Source organism: Lemur catta, chromosome 2, assembly GCF_020740605.2.
Source record: "Lemur catta isolate mLemCat1 chromosome 2, mLemCat1.pri, whole genome shotgun sequence".
In the NCBI taxonomy this organism is placed as follows: Eukaryota; Metazoa; Chordata; class Mammalia; order Primates; family Lemuridae; genus Lemur; species Lemur catta.
Genome location: NC_059129.1, coordinates 85,358,246 through 85,376,321, shown reverse-complemented (window position 1 = coordinate 85,376,321; position 18,076 = coordinate 85,358,246). Strand labels below are relative to the sequence as shown.

Genomic DNA, 18,076 nt, shown 5'->3' with positions numbered 1-18,076 from the left:
AAAATACGTAACATAAAATTTACCATTTTAACTATTTTTAAGCATACAGTTCAGTGACATTAAATACATTTACATTGTTGCGAACCGTTAGCATCATCTCCAGAACCTTTTCATCTTTGAAACTCAAACTCATTAAATACTAACACCACCCCTGCCCCCAAGCTACTGGAAATCACTGATCTAATTTCTGTTTCTGAATGTGAGAAAGGAGCATTAAAGTTTTAAGAAAATATAGATATTTAAACTCAAATTCAAACTGCCCTCAGAGAAATTATAGATTTTGAAGGATGAAATAGAGAAGATGAAGTCCCAATTTGGGAGAAGAATCACAGATTTTATTGCGTGCAAAATAAAAATTTGAATTTCTGGTTGTTGCTTTTGGAAAGCAAGTCTCCTTATAAGTGTAGTGCTTTCAGGAAGATGTGATTGTGATAAAAGGGATATATAACACATAGCATATCCAGCATTGTGGAGACATACCTGAATCCCAGGACTATCCTGACTTTTCTGCTAGTTGGCCAGATTCTGGATAACATGATGTTCCCTGGCTCTGTGAAAGTATATTTAGTTCTCTTTCTGGAAATGCAGAAATCAGTGTTTAGGGCCTTCATCAGTGATACACATGTCGAGTTCTTCAAAATAATAAAAATCTGTGAAAGAAAGCATTTAAAACTACTTGATCAGAATTAATTAGAAGAGTAGTTGGTCTTTAACTCTGCTCTTTAGTAGATATGACGTTGAAAAAAACTGTCAATTGTATTTTATACTGTGTATCCCTTGCAGTGAAATTCTCTGTTTGAAAAAATATAAAATAGACAAAAAACAAAACAAAAAAGAAAGATCAAAAAATTGTCTGAGGGCTTTTGGAAAACACAATGTGTTTTTGAATTATAATCCTCATATTTGAGCTGATTTCTGGTAACAGATTCTTGTCCCCGAGCAAATTTCTTTTCTGACTCCTTTTTGTGTGTTTATTTTATATTCTTTTTATTTAATACTTTCCAGAGTTTCTACTTTCACTTTATTTCTGGCTTCTATGTCTTTCTTTCTATTGTGCTAGCTTAGCAGTACATTTAAAAATATGTTTTTAGTACTGTATTCATTATTTTGGTGGTTGTAGTTAAAACTGTTGTTCAGTATCTCTAGCCTGCAATGGAATGGAAATTTTCATGCATTTTTTTCCCAAATCTTACACTTTATTAACCTAGATCCCCTGGATCTATCCCCTTCCCTATTTTGTTCTTACAGCCTGTATATTAAGACATTTTTATAAACCTGATCAAGAAATTAATTTTAAAGTAATTATTGTATTTTTAAAATACATGTGTATTGATTTTATAGCTACTTGAAGGAAATTTTGCCAAAGAAGTCAGCCATGAAATGGATGGACTTATTTTTCAACCTACTGGAGTAAGTTCATTTGTCTCTGTGTGTGTGTGTCTGTGTGTGTGTATATATATATATATATATATATATACACTCATGTATATATAAAGTACATTTGCCCCAGATATATTTACTTAGAATTGATTACTGCAGTGATCACTGCTTTTCCTTAAAACAAATTGTTCATTATGAAAGATTTTATTTATATCTAAATATATAATACTAAAACGAACACCTGTTTGCTTTTCACTCAGCTTAAGAAATAGCATTGTTGATCATTACTTTTCAAGGAAGTTAGTCTTTTAATATAAAATGAATGTCACTTTGTTTCTTTACTAGAAATTTACCAATAACATTATATAAGTGGCTTATTTCCTTTTATGGCCTGGTATACCTTTAAGTATTAATTTCTCTAAAACTTCATTTTGCCGTAGGTGAGTAAAATTCAAAGAGTTGTCAATACTTGATGAGAAATAGAATTTTGGAATATTTATTCTATGTTGAATTTCTGAAATGCACTGAAGAGCTTTCACCAACTTAATTGTCAGATCATATATTTGGAGTAAGTTGTGTTTTACCCTGTAGCAGGTTTTTCTTAGCCTCAGCAATATTGATCTGTTGCGCCAGATAATTCTTTTCTGTGGGAGCTGTCCTGTGCATGGTAGGATGTTGAGCAGCATCCTTGGTCTCTACTCACTAGATACCAGTAGTACCCCTCCTTCAGTTGTGACAAACAAAAATATATTCAGACATTGCTTAATTTCCTCTGTAGAGCAAAATTGCCCTTACTTGATAACCACTGTTCTGTAGGGCAGTGTTTTTCAAAATGGGGCCCATGGAGGAGGATTAGCACCCCCTGGTATTTTGTATGTTACAAATGCAGTTCACCCCAGACCTACTGATTAGAAACTCTGGGGATGAGGGCCAACAGTTTGGGTTTTAACAAGCTCTGCAAGTGATTCTGATGCATATTCAAGTATGAGAACCACTTATATACACTATGGGAAATGGCTGTATTTCATGTTCTATTTTTAGAAATTAGGATATAAGCTAGTTGAGAAGTTATATAGAGAGATATCAAACTGGGTACTGGAGGAAAGGGAAGGGAACTAATACTTTGAACACTGTGTATTAAACACTGTATAGATTGAGTATCTCTAATCTGAAAATCTAAAATCTGAAACTTTTTGAGTGCTGACGTGATGCTCGAGGGAAATGTTCACGGAGCATTTTGGATTTTCAGATTAGGGATGCTCCACTGGTAAGTATATATAATGCAAATATTATAAACTCTGAAAAAATTTGAGTCCAACACAATTCTCATCCCCATCCATGGGATAAGGAATATTTAGCCTGTATTACATATGCTTTACATGTGTAATAAAACTCTGCTATAATGTAAATTTAGATACAATGTGATATGTGGTTGGCTTCTGTCTGAGCTCCAACCTCTCTTGCTAAACAGAGAGAGAAAAAAATACCTTGTCTTCTGTGGTTGAGGGAGGAGGAGATGGAGGAGAGCTAGAGGCTGTGGATGGAAATGGAAGAAAATGCTCTTAGAAGATGGAAGTTAGATCTTTGAATTCTAGTATCTTCCAGGCCCTATCTCCCTAGATTGAAAAAAGTGAAATCTAGATATAACAATAAATTCAGAAAATTTTAATATGTGAAACTTATGGTTCAGACCTGTACATATATGAGATTTTGGTATAGGTAAGAAAAATGGCCCAACAAATTAACTATCTAACTATTGGCTCATCCAATAACTATACTGGTTGTTTAGTATAGTTAATTTGTCAGTCTGTTCTCATTCTAGCAACCACAGTTTTTATTACAATGACATTGTAATTAATATATGGTAAGGTAAGTTTCCCTGTTTGCCAGGGTTTTCTTAATATTTGTGGACATTTGATTAAAGATGTAAGTTTCAGAATCAGTTTGTCATGTTACCAAAAAATTCTTGTTGGGAGTTTAATTGGAATGGCTTTGAATTTAGATTAATTTGGAGAAAATTGATGTGCTTACATGTTAAATCATCTCAGTTAATGTTATGGCTTTTTTTCAGGTCTTTTCTGTTTTCTAATTGAATTTATGCCTTTTTAAATTGTTAGGCCAATTTCTAGATATTTATCATTTTCTACTTTCATAGTAAATGACTTCTTTTTTTGTTGCTACTTCTAATGCACTGCCACACTATAGATTTATTTCATTGATTCAGCAGTCTTGCTGAATATTCTTAGTTCCAGTAATTATCTGATTTTGTATATTGGCCAGGACCTTAAGTACTGAATTAAATATTAGTTCTAATTGGACAGAGGAGTGGGAGACATTTATACCTTGTTCTCATCCTTAAAGGGAAGGTTGCTAAATTTTCTTCATTAAGTATATTTGTGGTAGATTTCTATTAGATAACCTTTATTGTGTTAAGAAATTTTTGTTTCTATTTTTCTGAAAGTTTTTTTCTTTAATCATATATAGGTTTTGAGCATTAACACCCTTTAAGCTTAGCATTAATGCCTCTTCTGTATCTGTTGAGATTATTGTGCCATTTTTTTTTTTTTTTTTTTATAATTTCAGCTCTTCATGGGGGTACAAAACCTCAGGTTACATACATTGTCCGTGTCCCGCCCATCCCCCTGAGTCAGAGCCCCAGGCGCGTCCACTCTCGAGACAGTGCGCCTGGCACTCACCATGTAGTCATATCATACCTCCATCCCCTCCCTCCCCCCCCTCCCCGAGTCAGCACCTTCAAGCATGACCATTCCCCAGACGGTGCGCAACGCACTCATCATGCAGGCATGCATCCCCCCCCCCCCCCCCTCAGTCTGATATCCAGTTGGTTTCCTTCCCCGATGTGCATTTAGGTGATGATCAGGGAAACCAATTTTCTGGTGAGTACATGTGATGCTTGTTTTTCCATTGTTTGGATACTTCACTTAATATAATGGGTTCCAACTCTCTCCAGGAGAACCAAAGAGATGTCGTATCATCGTTATTTCTTATAGCTGAGTAATACTCCATGGTATACATATACCACAGTTTACTAATCCATTCATGGATTGATGGGCACTTGGGTTGTTTCCACATCTTTGCGATTGTGAATTGTGCTCCTATAAACATTTTCTTTTCTACACCATTCATGTGGTAAATTACATTGATTTTTCTCATGTTGACCCATCCTTGCATTCCTGGAGTAAATGCTACTTGGTCATGATATATATAATTTTTTAAGTATACCTTTGGATCTGGGTGTAATAGTTTCTTGAGGATTTCTGTCACCTTATTTCTTACAGCTTATTTATCCTTTCTGTGTATATTTAATGAAGGTAATATTTCTTGTGGAAAAAATTATCTAAGTTGCAAATAATACAGCATAATGCATGCCCATGATTTTAAAAGTCAATTAAAAGAGTGATTTATACAGAAAAATAGAGCAGTCTCTTTTTTACCATTCCCTATACCCAAAGTACTGTTCCGAGGAGGCAGTTATTTTCTATTGTTTTAGTTGTTTTTTGATTTCCACATTTCTGTGAAAGCTATGCTGCTCTTAGTTTTCTATTTTACACATGATCTGCTTCCTTTCTACTATGGAAGAATAGGGTTCAGACCTCTAATTCCACCAATATTCCCTACCGTTTTCCTCCTTCTTTTATCCTATTATAATTAGATCACATGTTTGGTCTAATGAATATTCAGTATTTATATTTTTATGGTGATACAAATTTAATACCTCTGAGTCAGGTAGTATACTATTATGTTTTCTTTCTTAGAAAAGTTTTTTTTCACTTAGAGTTAGGAATATTTTCATTATTTATGATTATCAATACTTCTTCCCTGAAACTCTCCAAAAGAGCTGTTAATTTTTTTTTTCCAGTGCCGTCAAATATATAAGGTCCAGTTTTTACTTGAAGGCATTCCTTCTGAAACCCTCCATTCTGTAGTCCTGCTGTATAGCTTTTTCTTCTTGGAATTTCTTCTCATTTTCATCCTGGAAATCCCATTTACCTTTCTTCTCTGATAGATCTCCTACTTCCTGGACTTCATTTTCTCTTTTCTTGGTTTGAGTAATCTTGAAAACCTGATGCTTTACAAGTGTTTTTGTTCTTATACTTATGGGGCTTTTGTTTCACTTTAAACTGAAGAGATTATTCTTAGTAGTCTCTCTCATCTGCTCATTACCAGCTACAGTTTTATGACTCTGACTTGGCCTTAAATTATTTATAGTGTTTGCGTAGTTTTGTGCAACTTGGCGTAATCTTACCTTCATTGTATGTACTAGAGAGTTGGGGAAAAGGTGTAATAAACTTTGTGGCTCAAGATTACTGGCCTAAATGTCAGAAATTTCCAGAAGTTTTAGATCTACTCTTAGTTTGCATATTCAATTTTGTATTTTTAAAAACTTTAATAAGTCATAACTGATAGCAATATTAAACAGTTGAACTGAAAAGAAGAGAATGTGTAGTTTCACTCGAACTGTTTATTCCTAATAAGCCTTCTAAGACACTGGCTTTCTCTGCTTCTTCTTCCTTTTGGATGGCTGTCTTTATACTTTTCCTCTAAGGTATTTCTATCCCCCCTTCCTTCTCTTTGTAGTACATTTATTTTTATGGCTATAGCTGTTGTGGACTCCTAAGTCAATTTTTAACTTATGGCTTTTATTTTGCCTCTAGTACTCTATTTCTTCCTTCATGTTATACATTTCTGCTAGAGATACCCAACTTTTAGACGGTCACTAAAGTTTGAGTGGCTCATCATCATTTTGTCCTTTCGGGTTATCCTTGCTATCTATTTTATTTTTTTTGGAGACACAATCTTGTTCTGTTGCCTGAGGCTAGAGGGTAGTGTGGCCTGACGATAGTTCACTGCAACCCAAAACTCCTGGGCTCAAGCAATCCTCTGCCTCAGCCTCCTGTGTAGCTGTGACTGTAGGTGGGCACCATCATGCCCAGCTAATTTTAAAAAATTTTTTGTAGAGATGGGGTCTTGCTATTGCCTAGCCTGGTCTTGAACTCCTTGACCTCAAGCAATCTACCCATCTCGGCCTCCCAAAACACTAGGATTGTAGGTGTAAGCCACTGCACCTGGTGTATGCCTTTTTTTTATCCTGTCAGATTGGGTCCATATTGTTTTATACTCAGGCTATTTCAGTAGCTTCTTAACTGCTCTTTGTATCTGTACTGTCTTTTCAGTCCACTCCTGTTTTTTGGCTAGTAATATTATATTCTGGAAGAAAGCCTTATATGGGGGAGACGAGTGCTAACTGATAGAAATATGATGCAAACCACAAAGGTGAGACACATATATTCTTTAAAATTTTCTAGTAGCCACATTAAGGAAAACTCAAATGAAACTGGTGAAATTAATTTTAATAATGTTTTATTTAACCCACTCTATCAAAAATAATTAATATTTCAGCATTTACTCAATATAAGAAGTTATTATTTTTGTACTAGGTCTTTGAAATGCAGTGGGAATTTTATACTTGTAACATGCCTTAGATTTGCCACCTTTCAAGTGCTTAATGGCCACGTGTGTATTGGACAGTGCAGGTGTAGATATATTGATTCTTGTTTCCCTTTTCTCATATGTGCCCATGGCTTTTGTGCATAACTCATTTGTGGTCTTTGTGTTGTAATTCTCAGTGTAATGGCAGGTTTTTCTTCTCCAGCTTGCAGAACAAAATAAAGTTTACATTTCTTTATTATTCAAATGAAATAGATAGGCCCCCTATTCGTTTCCCCTTTCTAAATCATAGTGCATTTGCATGTGTGTTTTTTGTGCATTTGCTGCCTTCAACGCAATGTTGATGTTGAAGAGAGGTATTTCTAAGCCATCCCTATTAGTCTGATGTTAGTATTTTAGGGTATAAAGGAAATGGAAAGGTAATTGCTAGGTTTCTTCCATATCACCTTAGTCATGAACACTTAATCTTGTACCTGTTTTGATAACACTGACACATACACATGCACATCAAAAACTATTACTTTATCATTACTTTTAGAACAGCTTGGTTAGAAGTGACACACTTTTGTCTAGAATTAGGTCTTTCCCATGATAGTCTAGGTCCTGGTTGCCAGCCCATAATTCCCACTTTCCTGACGGGGAGTTTCTCAAGTTCTCTGGTAGCAACTGACCCCATTCTGAGGCTACCAGTCAGTGCAAGAGAGATATAACATTGAGACTAGAAAGAGAAAAAATTTGGGCCTTAATAAGATTTTGGATTCTTGTGCATACTTTGTCCCTTCCTTGCTCTTCATTCTGTAGGATTTGGTTTGCTTTTGTGAAATAGTGTCCTTTTCTGTCCTTCTTCTTGACAGTTGTTACTTAATTGGCAAATATCTTTAGAACTAAAATAGATCACTTAAGTGACTATTCTCAAAGCAAGAATGATCCTTCTGCTATGATGATGCTACTGCACTCTAGCTTGGGCAACAGGCTCCCTGCCAAAAAGAATCCTCCCTTAAGATGCCTTGCTGTTTCTTACACTAGATAAAGAAGTAGCTGCCAACTTACAAGGTATCTGTTGGTTATGTTTTTGTCTCACAGAAACTACGGGCTTCTCTAAGGTTACTACTAGTCCTTTCCTTATTTATCTTCAATCGTAGTGTCTAGGATAGTGTTTGGCCCAATAGATCTTAGAAACTATTTGTTAAAGGAATGAAAATGCATCCTTGTGTTTTCCCCATGTCTTTAAAATTTATATTAATATTTCTTTGCCAGTGTAGGCAAACATCTTTTAAATTTACAGCCATGTTATCTTCCTTGCTGTGTATGCATATGTATGATATATAAAAATTTATGCTCTTATCTTTTTTCTTTATTTTCAGTGACTTTCTTTAAATTCACTGTTATTTCCTTGCAGAATCCAGAATCCAAATACCAATTCTTCCTGAAACAATGGCATGAGCTTTGCCTTTTGTATATTCTCTTCAGACTCTCCAGTGGGTTTGAAGTGGTCTCTGGTTAAGATAACCTACTAAATATCTCCTTGGTTCTTCAGTTTTTCAAGTGTAAAATGTAGAGGCTGTACCAGTTTAGCTTTGAAATTCTGTTATGATCATATGATGGGTTAATGTAAATGAATATGTAAATGAGTATAAATCAGTGCTTAAGGATTCTTTCTGCCAGTATCTGGTGAAAATCTATGAGGTAATGAATTTTTAATAAAAGAGAGAATAAATTCTTATCTTTCATAAAAATAACATATCTCCTAAATGGAGATTTAGAAAAGTGAAATAGATAAACTAGATTTCTTATGAAATTTGATGACTATTTCATGATTGTATTTCTATTAACTTTTTTCTTTTGCCATCATTTTGATAGAATTTTCACTTTTATATGCTTTACCTCCTCAATTATTAAGATTATAAAGTATGTAGAATGGCTCTGAAAGGATTACATTCATCAGTAGACATTTTAGAGTCTTGCTCTGTTGTCTGGGCTAGAGTGTAGTGGAGTCATCATAACTCACCGTAAGCTCAAACTCCCAGGCTCAAGCAATCCTCCCGCCTCAGCCTCCCAAGTAGCTGGGACTACAGGCATGTGTCACTGTGCCTGGCGAATTTTTTTTTTCTATTTTTTGTGGAGATGGGGTCTAGCTCCTGCTTAGTCTTATTTTTGAACTCCTGGCCTCAAGCAATCCTCCATCCTCGCCTTGGCCTCCCAAAGTTCTAGGATTACAGACATGAGCCACCATGCCCGGCCCAAAAATATCAATTTTCATAACAGATTCTTAGTTTGTATTTATGAAAGATTCATCTCATTAGAAAAAATGCTTCACAATTACCTGTTTTGGTAACAGTTTTAATCAGTGATATAGCACTATATTGTACTAATTATTAGTCTATGGTTCTTGTTTATTTTCTATGAAAGTCTAAGAATTTCAGTCTTTTTCTTACTATATTTCATTTGTAGTTGTAATTTCTCACACACATTTTCTATTTAGTTTTTTCTTTCTTTCTTTCTTTTTTTTTTTTTGAGACAGAATCTCACTTTGTTGCCCAGGCTAGAGTGAGTGCCGTGGCGTCAGCCTTGCTCACAGCAACCTCAAACTCCTGGGCTCAAGCAATCCTCCTGCCTCAGCCTCCTGAGTAGCTGGGACTAGAGGCATGAGCCACCATGCCCGGCTAATTTTTTCTGTATGTATTTTTAGCTGTCCAAATCATTTCTTTGTATTTTTAGTAGAGATGGGGTCTCGCTCTTGCTCAGGCTGGTCTCGAACTCCTGAGCTCAAATGATCCGCCCGCCTCGGCCTCCCATAGTGCTGGGATTACAGGCGTGAGCCACCACGCCCGGCCTAGTTTCTTATTTCTTAAAAGCACACTTTACCAACTTTAACTCTCTTAATTTTTACCACTAATATATACCTTTCACTGTGTGGTATGCTCTTATAATGGGACTTCACTGTTAATTAGTAAAATGGCATCTAGCTGTAAGAAGCATGTGATACTTAGCAACATGTCTATACCCATTCTATTTAATTAAGTGATTCTTTTCCATTTCTACCATATTTTTGTTAAATCTTCTTAAAGGGTATTCTTAGTATAAAAATATATTAACTGTGCCGTATAGAATGGGCTCCGGTTTAGCATGAATCCATTCATGATAAGCAGGAAGCATTTTCTCCCTCATATGCAAAATTTCATTATATTCAACTATGTAGTCTTTGCTATTTTTTCATTATTTTGGCTTTGCAGTTTCAACCTTAGATTCACCCACAAAGGCTGATATTTTATTTTTACTTACTGTGTCCTCGGTTTAGGCCACCATCACAAGAGTGGTCTTGTTTATTTCGCTTTCAGACTTCTGATTTGCCAGCACCCCAGGCTGAGCCTCTGCTTAGATCCTACACAGAGATTTATGACTTTTCTAAAAAAATAGAAATATAAGTTTCTATTAAAATAGGTGAACTTGAAGGACATTATCAAGCACTGTATTTATGATATTCTGCTAAAATAGAGTTTAAGTCATATTTTTCTAATAATTCTTGACTTATGATTTATCTTTATGGCTTTAAAGGAAGGAATACTTAAGATTTTTCTTACTTAATTCTTTTGTGCTTACACATTGTCATCAAGTTTCTTTTCCTTACCACATGAAAATGGCCTCTTTTTATTGTTATTTGCATATTCAAAGGAAACACCTTAATTTTCCTTTTCACCTGCCCTAAGTCTTCTGTATGAGAAAATAAGCAGAGAGTTGATTATAGGCAGGTGTAGCTTCCAGTGGTGAGAGGAGATGTGATTTTTAATGGTCCAGGGACAGGGTGTCAAATAACATTGTATCATCCAATGAGAAATTTAGTCCCATTCTTGTTTTTATTCAGTCTCTTAGATTATAAAAGGAAAGTTTATTTCTAGTTTTTAGTATCTAAGACTTGCTAATTTTTTCCTTTTCAACAAAAGATTTTGGGGCATGCTTTTATACTATTCAATAGTAGCATATCTACTGGAATTTAGTATCATTGATTAATTTCTATTTTACCTAATTTTAGGAGTACTTATTATTTAGGGTAAGCAGTACCATTTTCTATTTATAATATTAATGCGATACCATTTGGTATAAAGTTTTCTTTTAAAAATATGTATTTTAGATTTTAGAATAAACTAATCTTAAAGAAAAATAGTAAGTAAATAACAGTACTGGTGGTATTTAGATATGGCAGAAGTCATGACGGTGGTAACTGAGAAGTTAAAATATAGAAAGCACTATGGTACCAGTTACTTATTATACTAGTTTCCTATGGTTACTTTAACACATTACCACAAACTTAATAGCTTAAAACAGCACACATTTATTCTCTTACAGTTCTAGAGGTCAGAAGTCTAAAATCAGTTTCACCAGGTTGGTATCATGGTGTTGGCAGGGCCATGCTCCCTCTGTAGGCTCTGGGGGAAAATTCATTTCCTTGCCTTTTCCAGCTTCTAGAGCTGCATTCTTTGCACAGCCCCCCTTCTCCAAAGACAACAGTGTAGCATCTTCAGTGATTACATTGCAGTCTTCTATGTCAGATCTCCCTTTACCTTCCACTTACAGAGACACTTGTGATTGCATTTAGGGCCTACTTGGATAATCCAGGATAAATTCCACCCCCCACTAAAGAGCCTTAATTTAATAAGACCTGAAAGTCTCTTTTGGCATGTAAAGTAATATTCACCAGTTCAAGAGTATCTTTGGGGGGCCAATTTTCAGCCTACCATAATTATCATAGCTTATTATGACATTTCCAGCTGATAGCTGTGGACCCTAATACCCCAATACCCAGTGTAATTTCGGATTCTTTGTAAGATTTCCAAACTCCCTTTCTTCGTTAGGCTTTCTGTTAAAAGCAAATTTTAAATGAGAAGTTCGGGATCCTTAATCAGGCCAAGAGCTTTTAATGTAAAATTTGCCAACATTTCTAAATTTTTCTTTTAGAGAAGTCTAAAACTTTTCAAGAACTCAGCTTTAATAATTAAGTGCAGGTTAAGTGATACGCTGCTAAGGCAAAAATAATAACTAATACATTAGCAGTAACTTGTATTTTTAATAATGTTGAAATGTGTACATATTTTACACTTTATTTTTAAATTGTATATCCAAATGTTAGAATCTATAGTTCATGTCTTTGGAATTCTTCTACCTGTCTAGAGATCAGTCCACCAGTCTCTTGCCTGATCTTGCCCTTGCCTGGCTGTTAATAATCTTGAAGTAGAGAAGGAAAGGGGGCTAGTGTCTATTCTTCAGTAGGTAAACTTTCATTTAACCCTGCAGGTTTCAGTTTTCCTCTTCTGTTTAGCTTGAATCTTCTTAACTGGAACTTCTGTCCTTCAGCTCTTTTATAGAATAAACGTATCTCCTACCTTTTGCCTGGGATGGAAGAGGGAAGCTAGTTTAATGCTCCTTCTGTAGAGTTTTACTAGTCCTTGCCTCACCCTTATTCCTTGATAGGCTTCTCAGTTGTTGCTTGTATTATCTGACCTTTTGGGGGCACTGCTGCCTGCAGCAGGAGTGGCTTGCACTGGCATCCTTCAGTGCAAACACTTAGTATTTGATTTTCTTTGTCCTGTGCTTTGTTAACTTCTCCATCTACTTTGTATCTTTCAAAAATGTATTGACATTTTTTTCCTGCTGTTGTGATTTCTCCTATATTCTCTTTACTTTTCTACTGATACCTATTTTTTTTTGTAACTCCTGTTTTAGTGAGGTTTTAAATTAAAGTGAATATGAATGTACATGCTTATTAATCCACCACATTTATCAGAAAATCTCTAAAGTGTGGTATTGGATTTTTTGGCCCCTGTTAGCTATCAATTCAAGTAATCAAGAAAGGGTCTGTTTTGAGTGGCCAGCCTAGCGATCTGAAAGAGTGAGTCTACATAAAGTAGAGAGGAAACCTGGTGAAGGGTAGGCAAAGCTTTATTTTAAACTGTAATCCATCCTCTGGTACCACAGAAGTATTCCAAAGGCAAAATGAATGGTAAAAGACGAAGAGGATTCCTGATGTATCTCTTGCAAAAACCTCCTTGGTCTAAATGTCTTTGGTGTTAGTTACTTAAAACTTAGCAAGAAGTTAATTCTACTGTATTCCATTAATTGTAATGAGTGAATTTAAGTGGAATAAAAGGTAGATGTTAGTAATGTTAAATAAGAAAATGTTTTGAATCCTAGAAAAACATTGAAGAATAGTGATAAAAATACTATATTAAAATGATTCTATTGAGGACAAACCACCAAAAACCAGCTTAGAGGAAAGTTTGTTTAGCTTTTGATTTAATATTCTGTTTTCAGAGACATAACCATGTGACACATCTGGAATTGCACAAAGTTTATTACTTTCATAAGAAAAAGGAAAAGCAAAGTTAACCAGTAGTTTAATCAAGGAAATAAAGCTTAGTGTATTTCTTTGTGTTCATAAAGAAATGTACCAGTACCTGATTTTGACTAAAACAGAAAGAAGTCATTAATCACAACGAAAACCCCGATTCAAACCATGTAGATTAAATTACATTTATAGAATTACAGAAAATCAGAGATTAAAAAGGTATTGCCCTTGGTTTCAAAAAGATAATCTCCAAGGTTCTAGGTTTCTGTGAACTGCCTCCGGTGACTACATGGAGGGAAAGGTTACTAGGCAAGAATTCTGCTTATATTACAGCAGCCCTGGTTTATTACTTTTATATATTGTACTTCTAGGTAAGATTATGTTTTAAAAAGGGTTTTGCCTGCTGAGTAAATGAAGTTTGAATCAACTGCTTTTTTGAAAGGTCACCAGTGATCTCCATTCATTGCAAAATCAAGATAATTTTTCAGCCTTTTTTACTTGATCCTCTAGTGTTAAATCTGTATTCTGTCTACTCTGTCTTGAAATACTCTTCTTCTGTGACTACATATACTTCTGATTCCTTTTAATTTTTTGCCATTTCTTCTGTTTCATTCAAGCTCTTTATCATCTTCTAGTCATTGAAGCTTGGAGTTTCTCAAGGCTCAGTGTAATATACCTTCATTCTTTCTCATGCCCTACTCTTTTTCTAGTAATCTCATCCACACACATGATTTTAGTTCTCCCTATTAGTCTTTGATTCAGACTTGTGATTTCTGTATAAGCTCCAGATTTGGTTATCTGATTATCTACCCTAATATCATGTTTTGAATTTCCTAAAAACCCCAGAAACACAATACAGACAGATAGTCCCCGACTTATAATGGTTCAAGTTAGGATTTTTCAGCTTTATGTTAGGTTTATTGAGAATGTAACCCATTGTAAGTCGAGCATCTATCTGTGTATTAAAGATGAACTCTATCTCTACTCCCAAAACAAACAAACAAACAAACAGACATACAAACTAAACAGACTGGTTCTTTTCTAGCATTTCCTGCTTCAGTTACTGAATGCAGTTACTTAAATCAGAAATCTCGCTGTCATCTTTGGCACTTTCCCCTTTCTCCATCTCCAAGTCTTACTGTCTTCTGAGTATCTCATAAATTTTCCCCTTTTTCTCCATTGTTACTGCCACAACTCTAATCTGACTTGTCATTCATAGTCTCTTGGACCCTACAATGGCATCCTAACTGGTCTTGCAACATCTACTTTTGTCTTCCTTCAATATGTTCTTCATTCTACATCCAGAATGATCATCTTCCTTAATCTCTAGTGCTTTCCCCTTGTTCTCAGGTTAAGGACCGAAGTTAGATTTGGAGATAGTTTACTGTTGTCTTTATTACACGCTGCCTTTTGGTTTCCTCATGTGTTGTGCCATTGATTGAAAAATAACTTTAATATTTTTTTAATTAAAGGTGGCTTAACTGTATTCACAGTGCGTCTTAGTCACTTTGGGATGCTATAACAAAATACCATAAGCTGAACAGCTTATAAACAACAGAATTTTATTTCTCACTCTTTCAGAGGCTGGGAATTCTGAGGTCAAGGTGCTCACACATTCAGTGTCCAGTGAGGGCCTGCCTCTTGGTTCATAGATAGCCGTCTTCTTGCTGTCTCCCCACTTTGCGGAAAGGATGCGAGAGCTCTCCCAGGTTTCTTTCATAAGCACTAATCCTGTTCATGAGAGCAGAGACCTCTTGACCTAATCACCTCCCAAAGGCCCACCTCCCAATACCATCACATTGTGGGTTAGGATTTCAACATGTGAGTTGGGGAGGCACAAACATTCAGTCTATAGCACAGAGTTTTTAAAAATTTGAAATGTTAAGCTGTATTTGACAAAAAATTTAAATACTTTGAGAAAAGTTTTTGGTATTTTTCTTCAAAAGAAAAAAAGCTGTTTATCGTCAATATAAACCTATATTCTTCCTAAGGTTTAAGGTTAAGCTTTTATCAAACTGAACTAATCATTTTTAAAAAGAACCATTTTCACAATGAATTTTTTTTATCTCATGTCAGTGTGTCATAAACCAAGTAGGTTTTATTAGACTCTATATAGTTTTCAGTTCTGCAATTTCATTGCCATTTTGAATTGGTGATCTTTTTGTTGTTTGCCACTTAAAAATGAATATTTTAAAATGACAATTTGGCATTTTAATATGCAGGTCGTAGATATTTTACTTGATAGCTATTAGATCATTTAATTTAATTTACAAAGTTGATAATAAAATGAAATCTTGCTTGTTTACTAGCTTTTACTAGAGGGTTTTAATGGTGATTTATGTAGCATCTTAAATTTTTATGTCTGGTAATAACTTGAACTGATTTTTTAACCTTTTAAAAAATCATCTTTGATTTTACTTTTATCATCTGGAGGCACTTATTTCTAGACAAGAATTTTTATGTCATTAGTAATCTATCACTATGAAATAAAAACAAAATTGTGTATAGTAGATTGCATAATTGAAGTAAGAATAAAAATCTTAAAAGTATTTTTGCTTGTTTTATATTTAGAAAAAAATGGCTTTTGTTTTGGTTTTGTTTTATCCACTAGCCCTGTGGTTAGTAAAACCTATAATTGTTTCTATATTGAGTCTAGAGTATTTACTCTCAAACAATAGAGATATATTTTAATGTTTTCATCACTATCTTGACTTCCTTTAAGGTGGGTCAGCTTGATTTTATGTCTTTGGCATTAATCTGTATGTAAATTTAGAGTCAGCTTTGATTTTAATATTGCATTCTTTTGAAATATTAATGTTTTTATTAAATCTTTACTATTGCCAGGTATATTGAATGTTATGGATAGATTGTAAAATGAAAATTGGAATTAGTCTAATGCCTTGTCTTGAAGTACATGACGAATTAGAGTGGTTTTCCTCTGTAGCAAGGATGTTACCATGGTGAGAGCTTCTGTTTCCATGACATTTGCTTGCATATTTTGATAGGTCTTCAGTTGAAGAAAGGCTCTGTTTTCTGGCAGGCTGGAAACGTATCATTCTGTCTTTTCTTAAAATGTGTCATTTTTTATTGAAAAACATAATAATTTCTAAGGAATTGTAATAGTGCAGTGCTAAGAAAGAAAATACACTTTGTTTAATTTTAATTTTTTTCCTTGTTTAACTTTCAGAGCACAGCAAAATATTCTTTGTGTAAGGAAGAAAAAGGGGAAGAACATCATTTTCTAGTTTACTTAATAAGTAAAATATATGTTCTTTCTTTGAATTTTGTTGACAAAATAAACAGCTACAGATGAATAATTTGTAATCAGTCTCAGCTGAATATAGATATATAATGTTACTGTATAACTAAAAGCAATTGCTAATGATGATATATTGGTAGCAGACAAAGAGGAAATAAATATAAATAAGGACTTCATAAAAATGAAAGAAGCAGTGAATTCCTAAGAGAGTAAATACATAGAGTACAAAATCAGCCCTCATATAAATGATACATATTAAATACTTAATGAATTAGGGATAGTTCTTTTTCGTTGATAACTTATATCTTAATGTTGAAACAATGGTAGGTTTTAAAAAAAATTGTGTTTTACAATGATATTCTCTTTTTTTTTTTTTTTGAGACAGTGTCACTCTGTTGTCTGGGCTAGAGTGCTGTGGTGTCAGCCTAGCTCACAGCAACCTCAAACTCCTGGTCTCAAGTGATCCTCCTGCCTCAGCCTCCCAAGTAGCTGGGACTACAGGCATGTGCCACCATGCCTGGCTAATTTTTTCTGTATATTTGTAGTTGTCTGGCCAATTTCTTTCTATTTTTAGTAGAGATGGGGTCTTGCTCTTGCTGAGGCTGGTCTTGAACTCCTGACCTTGAGCGATCCGCCCGCCTCGGCCTCCCAGAGTGCTAGGATTACAGGCGTGAGCCACCGTGCCCAGCCCAGCCCGTCTTTAATTTTTTAAGGAACCTCTATACTGTTTTTAATAATTGCTGTACTAATTATTAAAGGGTACAAAGGTTCTTTTTTCTCCATATCCTTGACAATACTTATCTCTTGCCTTTTTGATATAGCCATCCTAATATGTGTGAGGTGATACCTCATTGAGGTTTTGGTTTGCATGTCCCTGATGATAAGAAATGTTGAATACCTTTTAATATACCTGTTGGCCACCTGAATTTCTTTTGAGGAAGTGTCTTTTCATTTTTAAATTGGGTGATTTGTATTTTTAGTATTGAGTTGTATGATTTCCTTATATATTTTGGGTATGAACTCCTTATCAGATATATAGTTTTCAAATATTTTTTGTCATTCTGTAGTTGCCTTTTCATTTTGTTTTTTCCTTTGCTGTGCAGAATCATTTTAGTTTGATGTAGTCCCACTTGTCTATTTTTGCTTTTGTTGTCTGTGCTTTCTGTGTCATATCCAGAAATTTATTGCCAATACCAGTGTCAAGAGGTTTTTCCCTATGTTTTCTTCTAGGAGTTTCACAGTTTCAAGTTTTATGTTTAAATCTTTTAATCCATTTGAGTTGATTCTTGTGTAAGGTGTGAACCCTTTTGTCTTTCTGTTGGCTCTATATAATGTGGTAGTTAGAATATATTTTGGGATATGGAGTAAAATATTTGGGTTCAAATATAATTTGGACCTAGAGGTGTTGCTCAATTCTTACACTTCAGTGTTTTGATCCATGGAAAAGGAGATTATGTTAAGTTAACCTACCTCATGGAGCTATTCTGAGAATAAAATGATTTAATAGCACTCAAACCAGTGACTGGCAGAAAGTAAAAACTCAGTAAATGCTAACCATTTCAAGTTATTATTGCCTTTATTATTCCATGTAACGGGCATAGTAGGGGATAAAATGAGAGAAAATGAAT

General features: G+C 34.6%; 1 protein-coding gene across 2 annotated transcripts in view; it reads left to right on the top strand.

Annotated features, from left to right (window-relative positions):
* RNGTT (RNA guanylyltransferase and 5'-phosphatase) overlaps positions 1–18,076 on the top strand; it is a 270,915-nt gene that overhangs the window by 126,062 nt on the left and 126,777 nt on the right. For both annotated transcript variants that reach the window (XR_006733534.1, XM_045544004.1), the window contains exon 12: positions 1,342–1,410. Coding sequence is in view for 1 of the 2 variants with exons in the window: in XM_045544004.1 (XP_045399960.1) it covers positions 1,342–1,410 (69 nt within the window). In the remaining variant the exon portion in view is untranslated. The remainder of the gene's footprint in view (positions 1–1,341; positions 1,411–18,076) is intronic.